This window comes from Eleutherodactylus coqui, chromosome 1 (assembly GCF_035609145.1).
Source record: "Eleutherodactylus coqui strain aEleCoq1 chromosome 1, aEleCoq1.hap1, whole genome shotgun sequence".
NCBI classification, from domain to species: domain Eukaryota; kingdom Metazoa; phylum Chordata; class Amphibia; order Anura; family Eleutherodactylidae; genus Eleutherodactylus; species Eleutherodactylus coqui.
Genome location: NC_089837.1, coordinates 41,680,962 through 41,700,907, shown reverse-complemented (window position 1 = coordinate 41,700,907; position 19,946 = coordinate 41,680,962). Strand labels below are relative to the sequence as shown.

General features: G+C 46.6%; 2 protein-coding genes across 2 annotated transcripts in view; both read left to right on the top strand.

Annotated features, from left to right (window-relative positions):
* The window catches only part of LOC136608658 (oocyte zinc finger protein XlCOF29-like), a 354,481-nt gene that overhangs the window by 133,634 nt on the left and 200,901 nt on the right, over positions 1–19,946 (top strand). The window lies entirely within an intron of this gene.
* LOC136615939 (oocyte zinc finger protein XlCOF22-like) lies at positions 492–4,949 on the top strand. The gene is made up of 2 exons (XM_066594192.1): positions 492–576; positions 3,017–4,949. Exons 1-2 carry the CDS (start codon positions 492–494, stop codon positions 4,123–4,125), a joined length of 1,194 nt encoding a protein of 397 aa, XP_066450289.1. The 3' UTR covers positions 4,126–4,949.

The following is a 19,946-nucleotide window of genomic DNA, read 5'->3' as shown; positions in this document are numbered from 1 at the left end:
GCTTTTAGAAAGCTGCAGAGTGCTGGAACCAGATCAAAGCTCTCCAGCAGCATGTCCTCTCACGATGCCAGATAGAGAAGTCAACTGATTTAAAACATGTTGCTCTATACACTGGGATCACAATCTTCTGCTTTTTATTGATGGAAGAATACCGGGTTCAGTTCCCTATGTGTCTCTCTCCATACACAGGATTACACAATAGTGAAGAAGACATTGGGTGATGGTACGACTCCCAACAGCCATCTTGATGAGTCTGAAGGATGGAGCCGGAGCCAGAGCCCCATCACAGAGGCTCCTCCTCACTTACTGATACATGAGCAGAAGATCCTAGAACTTACCAACAAGATCACTGAGCTGCTGACTGGAGAGGTGACATTGCTGGGAATGCTGGGAAATTATACAGTAACAGCACTAGAGGAGTCTGGGTAATGACAGGATCATTGTGTTGTCAGGTTCCTATTAGGTGTCAGGATGTCGCTGTCTATTTCTCCATGGAGGAGTGGGAGTATTTAGAAGAACACAAGGATCTGTACGAGGACCTCATGATGGAGAACCACCAGCCTTTTATCTCACAAGGTAACAAGAGACATACAAAATACATTATGCTATAATATAAACACACTTACTCTGTATTTTTCAGATTATTGGATGCATTTTTAATCAGAAAAAATAGGCTTAAAGGTTCAGGCATCTAATAGTGTGAAGTTAGGGGGATTCACATCACGTTTTAGCCATTCATCATACATATACGTGTTAATAAAAGAAAGTATTTCAAACGCATTTCTTGACATTCCCATAGGCTAGAGTTGGTCAGATATCATTGAAGATCAGTGCATACTTTGGCTGGCTTTTTGCCTCCCTTATAGTATAAGTGTTTATGTCCCACAAAGAAATGTATGCTTAACATACACATTTTTGTTTTACATTATAGTCTATAGGAAATGTATGGAAACATAAAGCATTTCTCAAATGCCAAAGAACTAAGACTCCAAAACATTAAAAGAGAGACTTTACAGTAAAAAAAATATACGTTTTTCATGTACATTTAACATATATCAAAATAATAGATTAAAAACGTGATGTGAAAAGCTGTTTAATTATGAAACGGACCCCTATTAGTTTAAGTCACAAATGGACGGCTCTCTTACACTCTAGCAGGATGACTTGGGTAATGGTCAGGAGACGAGGAGGATTTTCACTGTAAGGCTCTGTTTGTGGATGTTGGCTCTTCAGTTGAACTGTGTCACCTATTGGACTAATTACAGCAGAGATAGTGGTGGTAATGTAGAAGAGCTGATAGAAACTGATCCGTCATTTAAAAAACTCTTTTGGGGATGGGTATTGATTTTTAAAATAAAATTGTAAAGCATTGAGTAGTAGGTCCACTTTAAAAGGGGATGAAAAATTTCACTAAAATGATGTCTGAAATAATCCTCAAATAAAGTTTTAGAAGGCTGGAATCATGTTTGTGTCTATAAAAGAAAAGAAAAAAAATCAAGGTAAAACTAGGCATGCGGTTACATATCAGGGAGATATGCAAATTATTATACTCCTGGCATGATTAGATGAATGGTGTTTGTATTACTGAAGTGCATGATTAAGAATATAGGGGATTAACACCTATTGGCAGGAATACCTGGTGTAAAAGGTTAATTATACAAACACAAATACAATGGATAAGATACTACCCTCATTGTCAAAAACAATCAATCGCATAGGAGTTGTAATTTTGCTGCAAAACTCGGCATTTAGTTACATTTCAGACAGGCGTACAAAGGATTAGAGGAACGGTGTCGCCACCTGAGGCCCTAAAAATAGTTCCATTCCTGGCCTATAAAAGGATTCTCAGAGGCTGCTTGTGTGTGGTGGACCTCTTTTTCTGCTTGTTTAGAGCTTGTTGACCACTAGACAAGCCTTTATGATGCAATCAAAGACATTTTTCCCAGCTAACAGTGTTTGAGAGGGGGGCGCATTATTGGAATACAAAAAGCTGGATGATTGTATCAACAAATTGTCCACCAGCTGGGCCGTTCTGTCCAGGCTGTTATAGGGTGGTGGGTCCAGTAGAAACATGAGGCCATCAACAGACGACCAGCTGAGAGTATTGTCTGATTATTTACCCAGCATAAGCCTCTCCAATTGTTTCGTTGTCCACTAGCCAGAGACCGGTGGCGCCATCGTTACAGGCCCCTGTGTCGATCTGAACCATTTCCAGGAGCTTGGCTGAAGAACATTATGTGTACTGCTTTTTATAGCCACCCATGATTGCTTCTCTTTGGAGTGGTGCCATGAACAATGAAACTGGACTGTTACAGAGTGGAACCAAGTTGTCTTCAACTATGAAGCGAGGTTTAGTCTGCACACTCACGACAGCTGTCTTCATGTCTGGAGACCCTTAGGGCAAGTGCCTCTATCCTGCCTTTGCTGTGGAGAGGCGCACTGTCATCACTGTTGGTGTGATGGTCTGGGGGCCATCACATATGACAGTCGGTCACCCCTAGTAGTGGTGCGAATAACAATGACAGCTCAGCGATATGTTCAGGGCATCCTGCAGCCACATGTGTTCCTCTCATAGTGGCTTCTAAGAGGCATTTTCCAGCAGGATAATGATTGGCCGCACACACAAGGGGGTCACAGAAATGCCTCCACAACATTGCCACATTTCTGAGTTTGCCCGGTCACCATGTTTATTCCCAATATAACATGTATGGGACCATCTGAGACACCAACTTCCAGAGCCTATGAGTTTGCCTGAGCTAGATTCTCAGTTACAGATTATCTGACAACTCCCTCTGTGGAATGGATTTATACATATATAAATAAAAAATAGGAAACCTAAAGAAGGAGCCTATATCACTTCCTGCTGGAACCACTTCTGGCTTTGACTGCAAAAAAAAAACCAACTCAAATTGCATCAAAAACTAATAGTGTGTTTCCTGCCTATCGGGAATATTATAAGTTTGTTTACTTTAATAATTTATTTTCAAATCACAAAATACATTTTTTATCTTAACAGATATTTCCAGTGCGAACTCTGAGGATAACTTCATGTTATCGCCCAATACTAAAGTAGAAGATGAAGATATAGTGCAGTACCCTACAAGAGAAAACCTCCTTACCCTTCACTTACAGCCAGGACATCACAGTAGAAATGAGAAGCCATACTCCTGTTCAGAAAGTGGGATATGTCTTACAGATCAATCTAATTGTATTCTAGATGAGAGAAGTCACACAGGGCAGAAGCAGGGTCCAGGCTCAGAATGTGACAATTCATTTATAACTGCAGCCAAAGTCATAGATCATCTAATAATTCATTCAGAACAAAGAACAATTCATTCACATCGGAGAATTCACACAGGAGAAAGGCCATTTTCATGCTCAGAATGTGGGAAATGTTTTATCGTAAAAGCAGGTCTTTCTAAACATCTAAAAGTTCATACAGGAGAGAAATTTCCATGTTCAGCATGTGGGATACAGTTTAATCAGAAATCAAAGCTTATTAAACATCAGAGAATTCACACTGAAAAAAAAACATATTCATGTTCAAAATGTGGGAAATCTTTTACAAAGAAATCAAGTCTTGTTTCACATCAGAGAATTCACTCAGGAGAAAAGCCATTTCCTTGTTTAGAATGTGGGAAATGTTTTACAAGCAAATCAAATCTTGTTTCACATCAAAGAATTCACACAGGAGAGAGGCCTTATTCATGTTCAGAATGTGGCAAATGCTTTACAGAAAAAACAAGTCTTGTTTTACATCAGAGAATTCACACAGGAGAGAAGCCTTATTTATGTTCAGGATGTGGGAAATCTTTTATTTGTAAATCAAGACTTGCTCAACATCAGCAAATTCACACAGGGGAAAAGCCGTTTCTTTGTCCAGAATGTGGGAAATGTTTTACAAAAAAATCAAGTCTTGTTTCACATCAGAGAATTCACACAGGAGAGAAGCCTTATCCATGTTCAGGATGTGAGAAATCTTTTATTTGTAATTCGAACCTTGTTAAACATCAGAGAACTCACACAGGAGAAAAACCATATTTATGTTCAGAATGTGGCAAATGTTTTACAAAAAAAATTAATCTTGTTTCACATCAAAGAATTCACACAAGAGAAAAGCTGTAGTCATGTTCAGGATGTTAGAAGTGTTTTACAAATAAATTGGCTCTTGTAACACATGAGAAAAGTCGCAAAGGAAAGAAGCGATTTCCATGTTCAAAATGTGGGAAATGTTTTAGTACCAGTACCCCACATAGGGATCATCAAAGATGTCACAGAGTGGAAAAGTCATTTTGAAGTTACATACATGAAAAACGTTATACAAGGAAATCAGATTCTAGTTTGGAATATGGCAAATGCTAAAAAAAATATTTTTAGCACATCAGGTTGTTTTAGACATTAATCACCCAGTAATTGTGTGTGTGTGTGTGTGTGTGTGTGTTGAATTAGCCTGGATCAATTAGCCGGAGCACAGAGAAAAGATGCCAGACAGGCCAGCTTGGGTGACTGTCCTGGCACCGGGTCGAAATCCACTGCAAAAATCCTGCATGTGGAGTGTGATCTGCACGAGTAGAGGAGCCCTTACTCTTCTGATCTAGTGGGAGTGTGTTTTAGTGCTTGGTTTCACCTGTGGGTAATTTGGGAGTATATAACCTAGCCTTGTGCTTGGCTCATAGCTGTTTAATTTAGTCGCCGTCTGACGGGTAACTGGTTATCTCCTCTCCCACGTAGGGTCTGCTAGTGGCTTCGGAACGTGGTCAGGTTCACTCTTGCTAGGCCGAATTATCTACGTGTAGGCAGGTCCCTTACCTGGATAAAGGGTTTATAAGGACAACGTTTTCCTGGTGTCTGTTTTGTGGAAAATAGGAAAAAGTAAAAAGGTTCCTTTGCGCTACAGTACACCTATTGCAGAGTGTAAAATTCAGAAGAAGTTTACACTTACTTCACTGGGGGGGGGGGGATCTTGGACCAACCATCTCTTTCCCCCCCCCCCCCCCCCCCCTACTTCAAGTTCGCCAATGATGCATCTTATTTCTGTATTCAGACATAATAACAGAAAGATATAAAACAGGTGCAGTACATGGCAACGCGTTTTGGGGTTCATGTACCACTTTTTCAAGCCTAACATATGCATACAAACACACTTATATAGTGATCTTGACCTCGGCGCTTTAGCATGATGTCTGTGATCGCGCCATAGCTTGTTGCAGACGCATTCCACCGGGTGGTTTACAGGGGTTCCAGTCACATGTAACGTGACGCGTCAGGACGTCTAGTAAAACGCCCATTGCATATCAATGTGTCTCACGTTGGTTTATAGGGACCTTGCTTCCCTGGTGTCTGTTTTGTTTATTACTTACCAGGGCGTCCTGATTGGACGTGGTACACATAGAAACTTAATTTGTAGGCCTGAAAAAATACATACTACCATCCAGTTTAGCCTATTATCCTACAATGTTGATTCTGAGGGTCTGTGGACATTCATAAAAACAGTATGAAACCATATACAAAAAAATATCATGGATAAGTGATTCTATTTTGTTGCTTAAACACCTGGTACTGCCCCTTTGGCAAAAAAACTAGTCTCTTATTTGAGAGCTTTTATTTCTCGCTCATCATGGATTGCATACACCGCCACTGAGTATGTAAAGCAGGGTAGTGGCCCAGAACACCTACTTGGTATTCCTGGCCCCTCCATAAATGTCATACATGTCATGTCTTTTGTGTGGAGGCACTGTGCAAAATGTCTTGTTTCTTGTTATGTGTATTGCACAGCTGCAGCAAGTGAGAGGTTAATGTCTGCACGAGGCTGGAAGATGTCTGCAAATGTATCAATTTATGTCCTGTCATGTAGTATGCTAGAGACTATAAATATGAGTGTATGAAAGCAGCAAGGGGTGCTCGTTCTTCTGGGTTCCTGAGAGTGCCAGCCACATGGGAGTACTTTCAACCCTCATGTGGTAAAGAATGGAAGAAAAGGAAAGGTTTCCTGAAGTTTCTGATACCAGGAACTATTGGAGAGTAAGGAGAGAGAGAGAGCTTGAGCAGTGAAGAAAGTCAAGACCACCGCGCAGAGGTTCCTTAAAAAGTGATTGTCTGTGGAGAGTTTGCCCCTTCTCTTTCCAGGAGCGGTACCATACAGATAATGAGGACTGTAGGGCCGATAGCATCCTGAGTATACTCTCTGAGAAAGTTTACCCTTCCAGGACCGGTACCATACACATAGGTACTGTAGGACTGTTTTCATATTGTACAGGTGTAAAAGTTTCCAGTAAAGTTTTACCAGGCCCTGACCGTTCCCAGGGACTGGGGTACTTAAAGACTAAATTGTGTGTGGACTCTCTTTATTATCGCTGAGGCTCATTGTGGTGAGCAAAGGAACAGTGGTGTCATGTGACATTAAAGTTCTATGGCATGTATATTGGCCATCCCTCTCCTAGGGGTGTCCAGAAGAGGCCCAGCACTACTCTGGCTGAGGCTGAGTGTGTCCCTCTGGGGAGGAGTCTGGTATGTGCCACCGTGACATATGCCCTCAGCTCCTCAGCATATGCCCCATGCCCTGAATTACCCTTTGGGATGGTGCAGCAGAACCAAGCCATTACATTTCCAGCAGCGTGATTTCAAGTCGGAATCAGGTTCTTCTGGTGACACATAAAATACACTACTGGTCAACCGTTTTAGAACACTGCAATTTTTCTAGTTTTTATTGATATTTACACAGTTTAATGTCTCAAATGTACTTCTGAAGTGAAGGCAAAGGGCAAATAAACAAGTTAACCCCTTAGTGACCACTAGTACTTGTTTTCATATCCTGAGTGTATGGGGTTTAATCTACAGGGCTGTAACAGCCAACCCTGTAGACCAGGGGTCCCCAACTCCAGTCCTCAGGGACCACCAACAGGTCGTGTTTTCAGGATCTCCTATGGTAAAAACACCTGTGGCAATGTCTGAGGCACTGACAATAATTACATCATCTGTGCAACACTGAGGAAATCCTGAAAACATGACCTGTTGGAAGTCCCTGAGGACTGGAGTTGGAGAACCCTGGTGTAGACAAAAGCCATGGGGTCTGCTGAGGACAACCTGATTCCACTCCATAGCAGTTCAGTTTCATCATCCATGATACCACTGCAAACAGAGGCAATGGTGGGTGGATGTCAAAGGTAATACATGTAATGGGCACTGAGAGACCAAATTTCCTTAAGCCGAGGGCCTGGAAACGGTTTCAACAGACGCAGGGTCCCGTAATGATGGTGCCCCCTGTCTCTGGATGCTGGACAATGAATCAGTTGAAGTTGCTTGTGTTTGTTGGATAATCAGATAATCTGTCTTCTCTACTGGTGGGCTGTGGAGGACATCCTGAACCCGGACATCTTGTGTGCATGGCCTCACACTTCCACTGGTCTCTGTACTGCTAACTTGACGGTGGTGCTACTATTGCCGTCCTGTACTGGGCTTTTAGGAAGCTGTGAAGTTGGAGTACAATGCAGCAGTCATGTGCTCTGCTGGTGGCCTGGATCGCAGAATCTTCATGTTGAATCAAAAGCATAAAATAATTGAATAAAAGTGTAGAGAAGAGTAAGAGAGCGCCCCTCGCTGGTCATTCCTTAATGTGGAATTCAAGGAAATAGGATTGAGCTCCTATACGATGACTAACGTGGCTTTGGCACCAACTCAAGCACCAATGCCACTTCAAACAGCTGATCAATAGGTATCCCGAGAAGTGGAACCTCTTCAATCCACTATTGATGACTTAGGCTACCTCTACACCGCCGAGCGCGATATCTGTCCATGAAACTCGTCCTGATCTTGCGCTTATGCGATGTACCAGTGGATTCTAGTCATTTTTCTAACAAAAATGGCTCCCATCACTTCGGTGAGGTTGCAATCCTCCGGCACGGCTTTCAGTGGGAACCTTGCATCAAACTCACGTGCACATCGCATGCCGTGTCATGCATTTTCCTCTTCCATTGAAAACAATGGGCGATGTGTTTCGAGGGAACGCCTAAAGACATGTTGGGATTTTTTTTTTTTATCGCAATGCGGTGAAAAAGAATTGCTCACGTATATGACCCCATTCAAAAGAATGGGATAAATATTCGTGTGAGATTTGTGCACCTCGCAACGCACGAAGAGGCCTTATCCTAGTTCATCAATCGTTAAGTCCTAGAAAAATCCCTTCAGCAGAAAATCATGTTTGGGATATTTTTATCATACATGTTGTGTTCAATGTGTAAATTTTATATACATGCACTCAAAAGTAGTGTAAGAAAATTTTGTAACATCTTATGCATACGCCCGTGGGCATGAGCCCTTACACTTAGAAGGTGCGGCACAGCCCGCCTGAGGTAATAGTATGGGTGTCATACACATACATGTTTATCACATGGTGGTGACATCATCGCAGGTCTTACAGCTATTGTCATGGTTACTGGTGTGGTGCTGTTCTCTTTGTTTTCAGCTATAGACATATCCAGAGGATATATACACATATACAGCACGTGGTCGCTGACGTCAGGCTACTTTCACACCTGATGGTTGCTGCATTAATTTTCTCGGGTTTTGTAACAAACTGAAAAAGAAACGGAAAAGAACTTTGCGTGCGACTCCAGCCTTCTGGTAAGATTACGTAAGGTGGTTTTTGTGAAGTTTTGTGGCATATTTTTATCATAATTTATGGGATTCTGAAAAAGTGCGCTCAGACAGGATTTGATGCGTCCCCTTGAAACGGGTCCCGGGTGAGGCTCCGCCCAGCTGAGGTAGCCGATAGCCGCATGCTCTCAAAAAAACTTATCAGCAAGATCACGATTTCCCTGGCGGTCACAACTGGGCGGAGACTCAGCCACACGCCGGTACCTGTTACATGTAGAACGCAGCCGTAGGCCTTATTCACAAAAGCGTATATATGCAGCTAATGCAGCCATGTCTAAAAATCACAACTGTCTGAAGTGTAGGATTCCAATGTATTAATTCAGATGAGCGATTTTTAGGCGTGTAAAATAATCGTGTGGAAAAATAAAACATTGGCTACTGAAAACGGTGGCCGATTTTATACGGCGCATGAAAAGGTAGGTCTTGACTAAAGATGAGCGAGCACGCTCGGATATGGCAGTTACTCAAGCGAGCATCGCTCTTCTCAAGTAACTGCATTCTCGTCCGAGTAGGCTTAGTGGGGGGAGAGTGAGTAAGATCTCTCTCGCTACCCCCGCTCAACCCCGGCGCCCCCCCGAGCACGCTCGGACAAGAATGCAGTAACTGACTTATCCGAGCGTGCTCGCTCATCTCTAGCTGTATGTGCACAGGGAGCACTGTCAGAGCTAACCCCTTATATGTTATTGCTGAAAATGGCTATCCAAGCTTTTTTCTTTAAAGGGGTTGTCCCGCGCCGAAACGTTTTTTTTTTTTTCAACCCCCCCCCCCCCCCCCCTTCAGCGCGAGACAACCCCGATGCAGGGACTTAAAAAAAAAAACGCTCAGTGCTTACCTGAATCCCCGCGCTCCGGTGACTTCTATACTTACCTGCTGAAGATGGCCGCCGGGATCTTCTCTCTCGGTGGACCGCAGGGCTTCTGTGCGGTCCACTGCCGATTCCAGCCTCCTGATTGGCTGATTGGCTGGAATCGGCACGTGACGGGGCAGAGCTACACGGAGCCGGCATCCTGCACGAGCGGCCCCATTGAAGAAAGCAGAAGACCCGGACTGCGCAAGCGCGGCTAATTTGGCCATTAGACGGCGAAAATTAGTCGGCTCCATGGGAACGAGGACGCCAGCAGCGGAGCAGGTAAGTGAAAACCTTCTTATAACTTCTGTATGGCTCATAATTAATGCACAATGTACATTACAAAGTGCATTAATATGGCCATACAGAAGTGTATAGACCCACTTGCTGCCTCGGGACAACCCCTTTAATCCATCTGCCCATGGCTAATAGGGACTATATTCCCATCTCCTGGCTCCCCGCACCCACAGCTCCATTCTTGCGTCTGTGTTTATAGATTGTCATCTGCCTGTTTACAGGGCATCTCAGGCTGCTGCGGACAATCATAGACCTCAGAGTTCAAACAAGTTGTTAAATAGCAGCATTTTGAACCAAATAAATTTAGTTATTAATCTACTTCGGGGGACTATTCAAAAAAAGTTAAATCAACCCTCTGGTTTCGGGACAAAGCCTTGTCCTGGGCCCGAAGGACGCAGTTATACTTCCTGCTGCTGGTCTTCTGTGCCGATGTCCCTGTAATCCGCTGGTTCTGGGTCTCGCTTTCAGCCATCCAAGATGACTAGAGATGAGCGAGCGTACTCGGATAAGCACTACTCGCTCGAGTAATTTGCTTTATCCGAGTATCGCTGTGCTCGTCCCTGAAGATTCGGGTGCCGGCACGGAGCGGGGAGCTGCAGGGGAGAGCGGGGAGGAACGGAGGGGAGATCTCTCTCTCCCGCCCGCTCTCCCCTGCTCCCCGCTCCGTGCCGGCGCCCGAATCTTTAGACCCGAGCACAGCGATACTCGGATAAAGCAAATTACTCGAGCGAGTAGTGCTTATCCGAGTACGCTCGCTCATCTCTAAAGATGACCAAAGCAATCTTCAGACTACATAATCCCCATAGTGCATTAGTAGTGCTAGACTACCAATGCACTATACCTGCTCTGTGATTGGCCAGTACTACTGACGTGATTAGTGCTGCCCAATCAGAGAGCAGTGCAAAGTGTGCATTAGGAGGCAAGAAGACTGCAACTGCCCCAGATCCCAAACCAGCAGACCGTACGGACATCAGCAGCGAAGACCAATAGCCGCTATATGTAAAGTCCCGTCACATCACCGTCCTCACAAGACCTTCATCCACCACTTCTCCTCCTCACTGGTGAGCTCCGCCTCCTTATATACTGATCACATGATGCTGACATCATCACAGGTCCTTCATCCACTACTTCTCCTCAATACTGAGCTCCGCCCCTTATATAGTGACATCATCACAGGTCCTTCAGACACTACTTCCCCTCCCCAAGCATATTAGTAGTTTACGCTTCAGTTATTCCTGCTGCCGATTCCAGCCAATGAGGTGGCTGGAATCGGCACCATGTGACTTCCCATTGTGCACGAGCAGTACAGTTCAGCTGCCGTGCACGATGAGAGCTGTGCCCGCGCCTCACGTGACCGGTGACGTCACCGATACTTGAATTTGCCCGCGAATTCCGAGTCCTGGCATCTACAGAGGAAGCTGATGGTTGGAGCCTTTTATACTGCTTACAACGTGGGAGAGGAAGATTAATGCGCTGTGTGGTGAGTACCTACCTGAGATTAATGCGCTGTGTGCTGAGTACCTACCTGAGATTAATGCGCTGTGTGGTGAGTACCTACCTGAGATTAATGCGCTGTGTGGTGAGTACCTACCTGAGATTAATGCGCTGTGCTGCTATGTGTGGTGAGTACCTACCTGAGATTAATGCGCTGTGCTGCTATGTGTGGTGAGTACCTACCTGAGATTAATGCGCTGTCTGCTACGTGTGGTGAGTACCTACCTGAGATTAATGCGCTGTGCGCTGCGTGTGGTGAGTACCTACCTGAGATTAATGCGCTGTGCTGCTATGTGTGGTGAGTACCTACCTGAGATTAATGCGCTGTGCTGCTATGTGTGGTGAGTACCTACCTGAGATTAATGTGCTTTGCGCTGCGTGTGGTGAGTACCTACCTGAGATTAATGCGCTGTGCGCTGCGTGTGGTGAGTACCTACCTGAGATTAATGCGCTGTGTGCTACGTGTGGTGAGTACCTACCTGAGATTAATGCGCTGTGCGCTGCGTGTGGTGAGTACCTACCTGAGATTAATGCGCTGTGCGCTACGTGTGGTGAGTACCTACCTGAGATTAATGCGCTGTGTGTGGTGAGTACCTACCTGAGATTAATGCGCTGTGCTGCTATGTGTGGTGAGTACCTACCTGAGATCAATGCGCTGTGTGGTGAGTACCTACCTGAGATTAATGCGCTGTGTGGTGAGTACCTACCTGAGATCAATGCGCTGTGTGGTGAGTACCTACCTGAGATCAATGCGCTGTGTGGTGAGTACCTACCTGAGATCAATGCGCTGTGTGGTGAGTACCTACCTGAGATCAATGCGCTGTGTGCTGAGTACCTACCTGAGATCAATGCGCTGTGTGCTGAGTACCTACCTGAGATCAATGCGCTGTGTGCTGAGTACCTACCTGAGATCAATGCGCTGTGTGCTGAGTACCTACCTGAGATCAATGCGCTGTGTGCTGAGTACCTACCTGAGATCAATGCGCTGTGTGCTGAGTACCTACCTGAGATCAATGCGCTGTGTGCTGAGTACCTACCTGAGATCAATGCGCTGTGTGCTGAGTACCTACCTGAGATCAATGCGCTGTGTGCTGAGTACCTACCTGAGATCAATGCGCTGTGTGCTGAGTACCTACCTGAGATCAATGCGCTGTGTGCTGAGTACCTACCTGAGATCAATGCGCTGTGTGCTGAGTACCTACCTGAGATCAATGCGCTGTGTGCTGAGTACCTACCTGAGATCAATGCGCTGTGTGCTGAGTACCTACCTGAGATTAATGCGCTGTGTGCTGAGTACCTACCTGAGATTAATGCGCTGTGTGCTGAGTACCTACCTGAGATTAATGCGCTGTGTGCTGAGTACCTACCTGAGATTAATGCGCTGTGTGCTGAGTACCTACCTGAGATTAATGCGCTGTGTGCTGAGTACCTACCTGAGATTAATGCGCTGTGTGCTGAGTACCTACCTGAGATTAATGCGCTGTGTGCTGAGTACCTACCTGAGATTAATGCGCTGTGTGCTGAGTACCTACCTGAGATTAATGCGCTGTGTGCTGAGTACCTACCTGAGATTAATGCGCTGTGTGCTGAGTACCTACCTGAGATTAATGCGCTGTGTGCTGAGTACCTACCTGAGATTAATGCGCTGTGTGCTGAGTACCTACCTGAGATTAATGCGCTGTGTGCTGAGTACCTACCTGAGATTAATGCGCTGTGTGCTGAGTACCTACCTGAGATTAATGCGCTGTGTGCTGAGTACCTACCTGAGATTAATGCGCTGTGTGCTGAGTACCTACCTGAGATTAATGCGCTGTGTGCTGAGTACCTACCTGAGATTAATGCGCTGTGTGCTGAGTACCTACCTGAGATTAATGCGCTGTGTGCTGAGTACCTACCTGAGATTAATGCGCTGTGTGCTGAGTACCTACCTGAGATTAATGCGCTGTGTGCTGAGTACCTACCTGAGATTAATGCGCTGTGTGCTGAGTACCTACCTGAGATTAATGCGCTGTGTGCTGAGTACCTACCTGAGATTAATGCGCTGTGTGCTGAGTACCTACCTGAGATTAATGCGCTGTGTGCTGAGTACCTACCTGAGATTAATGCGCTGTGTGCTGAGTACCTACCTGAGATTAATGCGCTGTGTGCTGAGTACCTACCTGAGATTAATGCGCTGTGTGCTGAGTACCTACCTGAGATTAATGCGCTGTGTGCTGAGTACCTACCTGAGATTAATGCGCTGTGTGCTGAGTACCTACCTGAGATTAATGCGCTGTGTGCTGAGTACCTACCTGAGATTAATGCGCTGTGTGCTGAGTACCTACCTGAGATTAATGCGCTGTGTGCTGAGTACCTACCTGAGATTAATGCGCTGTGTGCTGAGTACCTATCTGAGATTAATGCGCTGTGTGGTGAGTACCTATCTGAGATTAATGCGCTGTGTGGTGAGTACCTATCTGAGATTAATGCGCTGTGTGGTGAGTACCTACCTGGGATTAATGCGCTGTGTGCTGAGTACCTACCTGAGATTGATGCGCTGTGTGCTGAGTACCTACCTGAGATTGATGCGCTGTGTGCTGAGTACCTACCTGAGATTGATGCGCTGTGTGCTGAGTACCTACCTGAGATTAATGCGCTGTGTGGTGAGTACCTATCTGAGATTAATGCGCTGTGTGGTGAGTACCTATCTGAGATTAATGCGCTGTGTGGTGAGTACCTACCTGGGATTAATGCGCTGTGTGCTGAGTACCTACCTGAGATTGATGCGCTGTGTGCTGAGTACCTACCTGAGATTGATGCGCTGTGTGCTGAGTACCTACCTGAGATTGATGCGCTGTGTGCTGAGTACCTACCTGAGATTGATGCGCTGTGTGCTACGTGTGGTGAGTACGTCACCTGAGATTTGCGCGACGCCACCTGACGAAACCTGTCTTTTTTGGCAGATTTGTGCGCTACGTGTGGAGACGCGGCCACCAGAGATTTGTGAGCTTTTTTGCAAACTTGCGTGTGGAGATGATCCTGACGTTTGGACGCGTTTTGAGAAGAATTTCGCTTCGCTTGCACACAAGCTGACATAACTCGTCGAGGTAAGATGCTGCATCTGCTAAAATTTTCATTGCGTGCATCTGCTCATACGTGCTTATTTTGCGCATATTTGCAGGTGTGTGTGTGGTTGTGTGTGTGTGTGTGTGGTTGTGTGTGTGTGTGTGTGGGGTTGTGTGTGTGGTTGTGTGTGTGTGGGGTTGTGTGTGTGTGTGTGTGTGTGGTTCTGTGTGTGTGTGTGTGTGGTTCTGTGTGTGTGTGTGTGTGGTTCTGTGTGTGTGTGTGTGTGGTTCTGTGTGTGTGTGTGTGTGGTTCTGTGTGTGTGTGTGTGTGTGTGTGTGTGTGTGTGGTTCTGTGTGTGTGTGTGTGTGGTTCTGTGTGTGTGGTTCTGTGTGTGTGTGTGTGTGGTTCTGTGTGTGTGTGTGTGTGGTTCTGTGTGTGTGTGTGTGTGTGGTTCTGTGTGTGTGTGTGTGTGTGTGTGTGTGTGTGTGGTTCTGTGTGTGTGTGGTTCTGTGTGTGTGTGGTTCTGTGTGTGTGTGGTTCTGTGTGTGTGTGTGTGTGTGGTTCTGTGTGTGTGTGTGTGTGTGGTTCTGTGTGTGTGTGTGTGGTTCTGTGTGTGTGTGTGTGTGTGGTTGTGTGTGTGTGTGTGTGGTTCTGTGTGTGTGTGTGGTTCTGTGTGTGTGTGTGTGGTTCTGTGTGTGTGTGGTTCTGTGTGTGTGTGGTTCTGTGTGTGTGTGGTTCTGTGTGTGTGTGTGTGTGGTTCTGTGTGTGTGTGGTTCTGTGTGTGTGTGGTTCTGTGTGTGTGTGGTTCTGTGTGTGTGTGGTTCTGTGTGTGTGTGGTTTGTGGTGCGCAGACACCTTCCCACAGGTATAATAAGGGCTTGTGGTGCGCAGACACCTTCCTACAGGTATAATAAGGGCTTGTGGTGCGCAGACACCTTCCTACAGGTATAATAAGGGCTTGTGGTGCGCAGACACCTTCCTACAGGTATAATAAGGGCTTGTGGTGCGCAGACACCTTCCTACAGGTATAATAAGGGCTTGTGGGGCGCAGACACCTTTCTACAGGTATAATAAGGTCTTGTGGTGAGTAGACACCTTTCTACAGGTATAATAAGGTCTTGTGGTGAGTAGACACCTTCCTGCAGGTATAATAAGGTCTTGTGGTGCGCAGACACCTTCCTGCAGGTATAATAAGGTCTTGTGGTGCGCAGACACCTTCCTGCAGGTATAATAAGGGCTAGTGGTGCGCGGACACTTCCCTACTGGTATAATAGGGCTTGTGGTGCGCAGACACCTTCCTGCAGGTATAATCAAAGCTTGTGGTGCGCAGACACCTTCCTGCAAGTATAATGAGGGCTTGTGGTGTGCAGACACCTTCCTGCAGGTATAATGAGGACTTGTGGTGCGCAGACACCTTCCTGCAGGTATAATAAGGGCTTGTGGTGCGCAGACACCTTCCTGCAGGTATAATAAGGGCTTGTGGTGCGCCGACACCTTCCCGCAGGTATAATAGGGCTTGTGGTGCGCAGACACCTTCCTGCAGGTATAATAAGGTCTTGTGGTGTGCAGACACCTTCCAGCAGGTGTAATAAGGGCTTGTGGTGCGCAGACCCCTTCCTGCAGGTGTAATAAGGGCTTGTGGTGGAAGACACCTTCCTACAGGTATAATAAGGGCTTGTGGTGCGCAGACACCTTCCGACAGGTATAATAAGGGCTTGTGGTGCGCAGACACCTTCCTACAGGTATAATAAGGGCTTGTGGTGTGCAGACACCTTCCCGCAGGTATAATAAGGGCTTGTGGTGCGCAGACACCTTCCCGCAGGTATAATAGGGCTTGTGGTGCGCAGACACCTTCCTGCAGGTATAATAAGGGCTTGTGGTGCGCAGACACCTTCCTGCAGGTATAATAAGGTCTTGTGGTGTGCAGACACCTTCCTGCATGTATAATAAGGGCTTGTGGTGCGCAGACACCTTCCTACAGGTATAATAAGGGCTTGTGGGGCGCAGACACCTTTCTAAAGGGTATAATAAGGGCTTGGGGTGCGCAGACCCCTTCCTGCAGGTATAATAAGGTCTTGTGGTGAGTAGACCCCTTCCTGCAGGTATAATAAGGGCTTGTGGTGTGCAGACCCCTTCCTGCAGGTATAATAAGGGCTTGTGGTCTGCAGACGCCTTCCTGCAGGTATAATAAGGGCTTGTGATGTGCAGACGCCTTCCTGCAGGTATACCGAGGGCTCGCGGCGCGCGGACGCCTTCCTGCAGGTGTACCGACGGCTCGCGGTGCGCGGACGCCTTCCTGCAGGTGTACCGAGGGCTCGCGGTGCGCGGACGCCTTCCTCTAGGTGTACCGAGGGCTCGCGGTGCGCGGACGCCTTCCTCTAGGTGTACCGAGGGCTCGCGGTGCGCGGACGCCTTCCTCTAGGTGTACCGAGGGCTCGCGGTGCGCGGACGCCTTCCTCTAGGTGTACCCAGGGCTCGCGGTGCGCGGACGCCTTCCTCTAGGTGTACCGAGGGCTCGCGGTGCGCGGACGCCTTCCTCTAGGTGTACCGAGGGCTCGCGGTGCGCGGACGCCTTCCTCTAGGTGTACCGAGGGCTCGCGGTGCGCGGACGCCTTCCTCTAGGTGTACCGAGGGCTCGCGGTGCGCGGACGCCTTCCTCTAGGTGTACCGAGGGCTCGCGGTGCGCGGACGCCTTCCTCTAGGTGTACCGAGGGCTCGCGGTGCGCGGACGCCTTCCGGCAGCTGTACCGAGGGTTCGCGGAGCGCGGACGCCTTCCGGCAGCTGTACCGAGGGCTCGCGGAGCGCGGACGCCTTCCGGCAGCTGTACCGAGGGCTCGCGGAGCGCGGACGCCTTCCGGCAGCTGTACCGAGGGCTCGCTGAGCGCGGACGCCTTCCGGCAGCTGTACCGAGGGCTCGCGGTGCGCAGACGCTTTCCGGCAGCTGTACCGAGGGCTTGTCAGGGGGTTGTTTTCTCCTCAGGATATTTTCACATGGCGAGTGCGATATCAGGGTGTGAAACTCGGAAGCATATATCACAATCACCAACGTGCGATGTCACCGCGGATGTTAGGTGTTTGTGTTGCTTTTAGCCCCTTTGGAGGATCGCAAAGTGTTTTCAATGGGAAACTGCACATCACATGTTGGGTTTTCCTGCCCCGTTAAAATCAGTAGGCGAGGCTTTCCGAGGGAACACACAAAAAACGGACATGCTACGATTTGCTGGAAATCATCACTCATGTATATGACCCCATTCAAAAAAATGTGGTTTACATTTATCCATCTCACAATGCACAAACCTCGCGCCATCTTCCCGCTGTGTGACGGGCCACAGGATAGATCTCTGCTTATACCAGGTGGCAGAAATTGATTTATTGATGATTTTCCCACAAGATCGGCTGGAAGGTTGTTCCAAGCATCGAACTGGTAATCCCCCTGTAATGCGCTGACGGCTCTGAAGACCCCGTTTCTCTGAATGCTCTAGAAGGGGGTTCTGTATATCACACATGATGATGTCCACGGATGATTTAGAGTCTCTCCTTCTCTCATAAAGGGCCGGCAGTACTAGAACCCTCCAGTTCTCTCATGTCCTCATCCAAAATGGTCCTCATGAATGACCCACCGAGGATGGAGAAGACCAGCAATGAGATTACCAAGAGGATATTAAGCTTCACCTTAGAGATCATCTACCTGCTGACCAGAGAGGTAAACTTTTCTGTATTTCTCCATTCTTATGGCTCGGGTTACACAGCGACTTTGGATCTGAAACAGGTCAAAATGACCAAATCTTACATTATAGCTTTGTGACCATGTAAATTAATAAAAGTGAAAAAGGGCAATAAAGGTTTCCATGAACGATGATCCCAAGAAATCCAAACCTACTAGATTTCTTACATTTGTCCGGTCACATAAGCTTGTAAGCCGCATTGGGGCCAGATTCACCTCCCTTAGTTTACAATGTCGTAGAGCAATATTGCAGTGTTATGCCCTATCCTTATTGCATTATTTAACCAGCTAAACATCCTGATTGAAGCCTGTGCAGCTCTGATGTCAGTAGATGTCCGACAGGGTACTCGTACTGTATATTGCCGGCCGCTCCACTGCTTCACATACTGCAGTACTGGCTTTAGTTGTATGATGGCAGAAAGTGAAAGCCCCCTAGCAAACCCTGAATCCAAGATTGGATTGGGAAGGATTAAAGGGTGTAATGGGGACAATCCAGTGTCCTGTATAACGGCTTCCAGACCTTCCAAGTGAAGGAGAACAAAAGAACTGGACAGCAGAGAATGTGAAGATCAGCCACCAATATGGTCAGTTCTGTATGGTGGGAACCAATGAGCTAATAGTAATGTTGTAGGAGCAATGAGAATGGTAAGTAGGCTCCTCGTAATGAGGAGGAAAGGGCAGCTAGGAACCAGCAGGATCACATGGACTGAGTTCGGCCTGGAGACTTGGACTTTTGCTATTAGTTTGTGATCTATATAGAAACATACAAGACTAACAGCAAAAGGAGCACAAGGTCCATCTAGTCTGTCCTTACATTATCTCAGACCCCCTCTGGTTGTTGGAATGAAGGGGCTGCAGCGCTCGGCTGAGTACTGTGCCCCTTCGGCTGTCATCTTTGCTCGGGAGTTACAAACGGGCGCATAGATGTCAGTGGAATTCTATTGTTTGTCTTCAGCTCCCAAGCGGAGCCAATAGGCAAGATGACAGCCGAAGGGGCACAGTGTTTTACATGTTACATTTTACTTGTAACAGTTTAGCTTATTCTGCTCTGTTGTGGGTTTAGTTTGATATTTGAATTTTTCCCTATTCAATTTGTTTAGAGATTTGCCCCCCTGGCAATTTTAGGTCTATTGTAGAAAAAGGGCATTCCATCCTCTCCATGAGTCTTCATGAGCAGCTAGGTAATTTTTATTACTAACTTTTTTGTATGATCTATGCAACGAGATTGTGTCCGATAATATTTGAATGGGGGGAAGGGGGTCTCCTAGTTTCCGACCTCTAGCTATTAGGAGTTTGACTGTCAGCAGGATGTGGGTAACCATCCTTCTAAACTCCGTGGGGATTCTTCTCTATACCAATAAGAATGGCTAGCTCACGGCAAGGAGAGATCTCCACTCCTACCATTTAGTTTATTAATTTAAAGACCTCCTGCCACCGGGAACGCAGTTTCCCACAGCTCCAAAATATATGCAGTAGGGCATTTTGATCCCCCACATAGCTTCTCTCTTCCCAAATACTACCAACGAGTGTTGGAGACAATCTTGAAGGGTGAATAATACCCTCTGGTAGTTACCTTGAAGTGGACTTCTATTAGGCTTACACATAGTGTAGACCTGTGGGCCCATGTAAACGCACGGGAACACTTCTCCACAGAATATAAGGCTCTTAGATCTCTCTCCCAGTTGAGGATGTGAGCTTTCTTGAAACTCCCTTCCACCTCCGCCATTTCTTATTTAAAGATCTTTTAGACTAAAGGTCCTTTTACATGCAAAGATGATCACTCAAAATTTGTCAGAAACTCACAGTTTCTACTAATGGGCTAATCAGCTATGACCACAGAGTTGTTAATTTTGTGATTTAGTTTATCAGATTAGGTATTTTTTCTT

Coding starts and splice junctions, on each gene's coding strand:
- LOC136615939 (XM_066594192.1), top strand. CDS start 492: ATGGAGGAGTGGGAGTATTTAGAAGAACACAAGGATCTGTACGAGGAC. Junction 577..3,016: donor CCAGCCTTTTATCTCACAAG/GTAACAAGAGAC, acceptor TTATCTTAACAG/ATATTTCCAGTGCGAACTCT.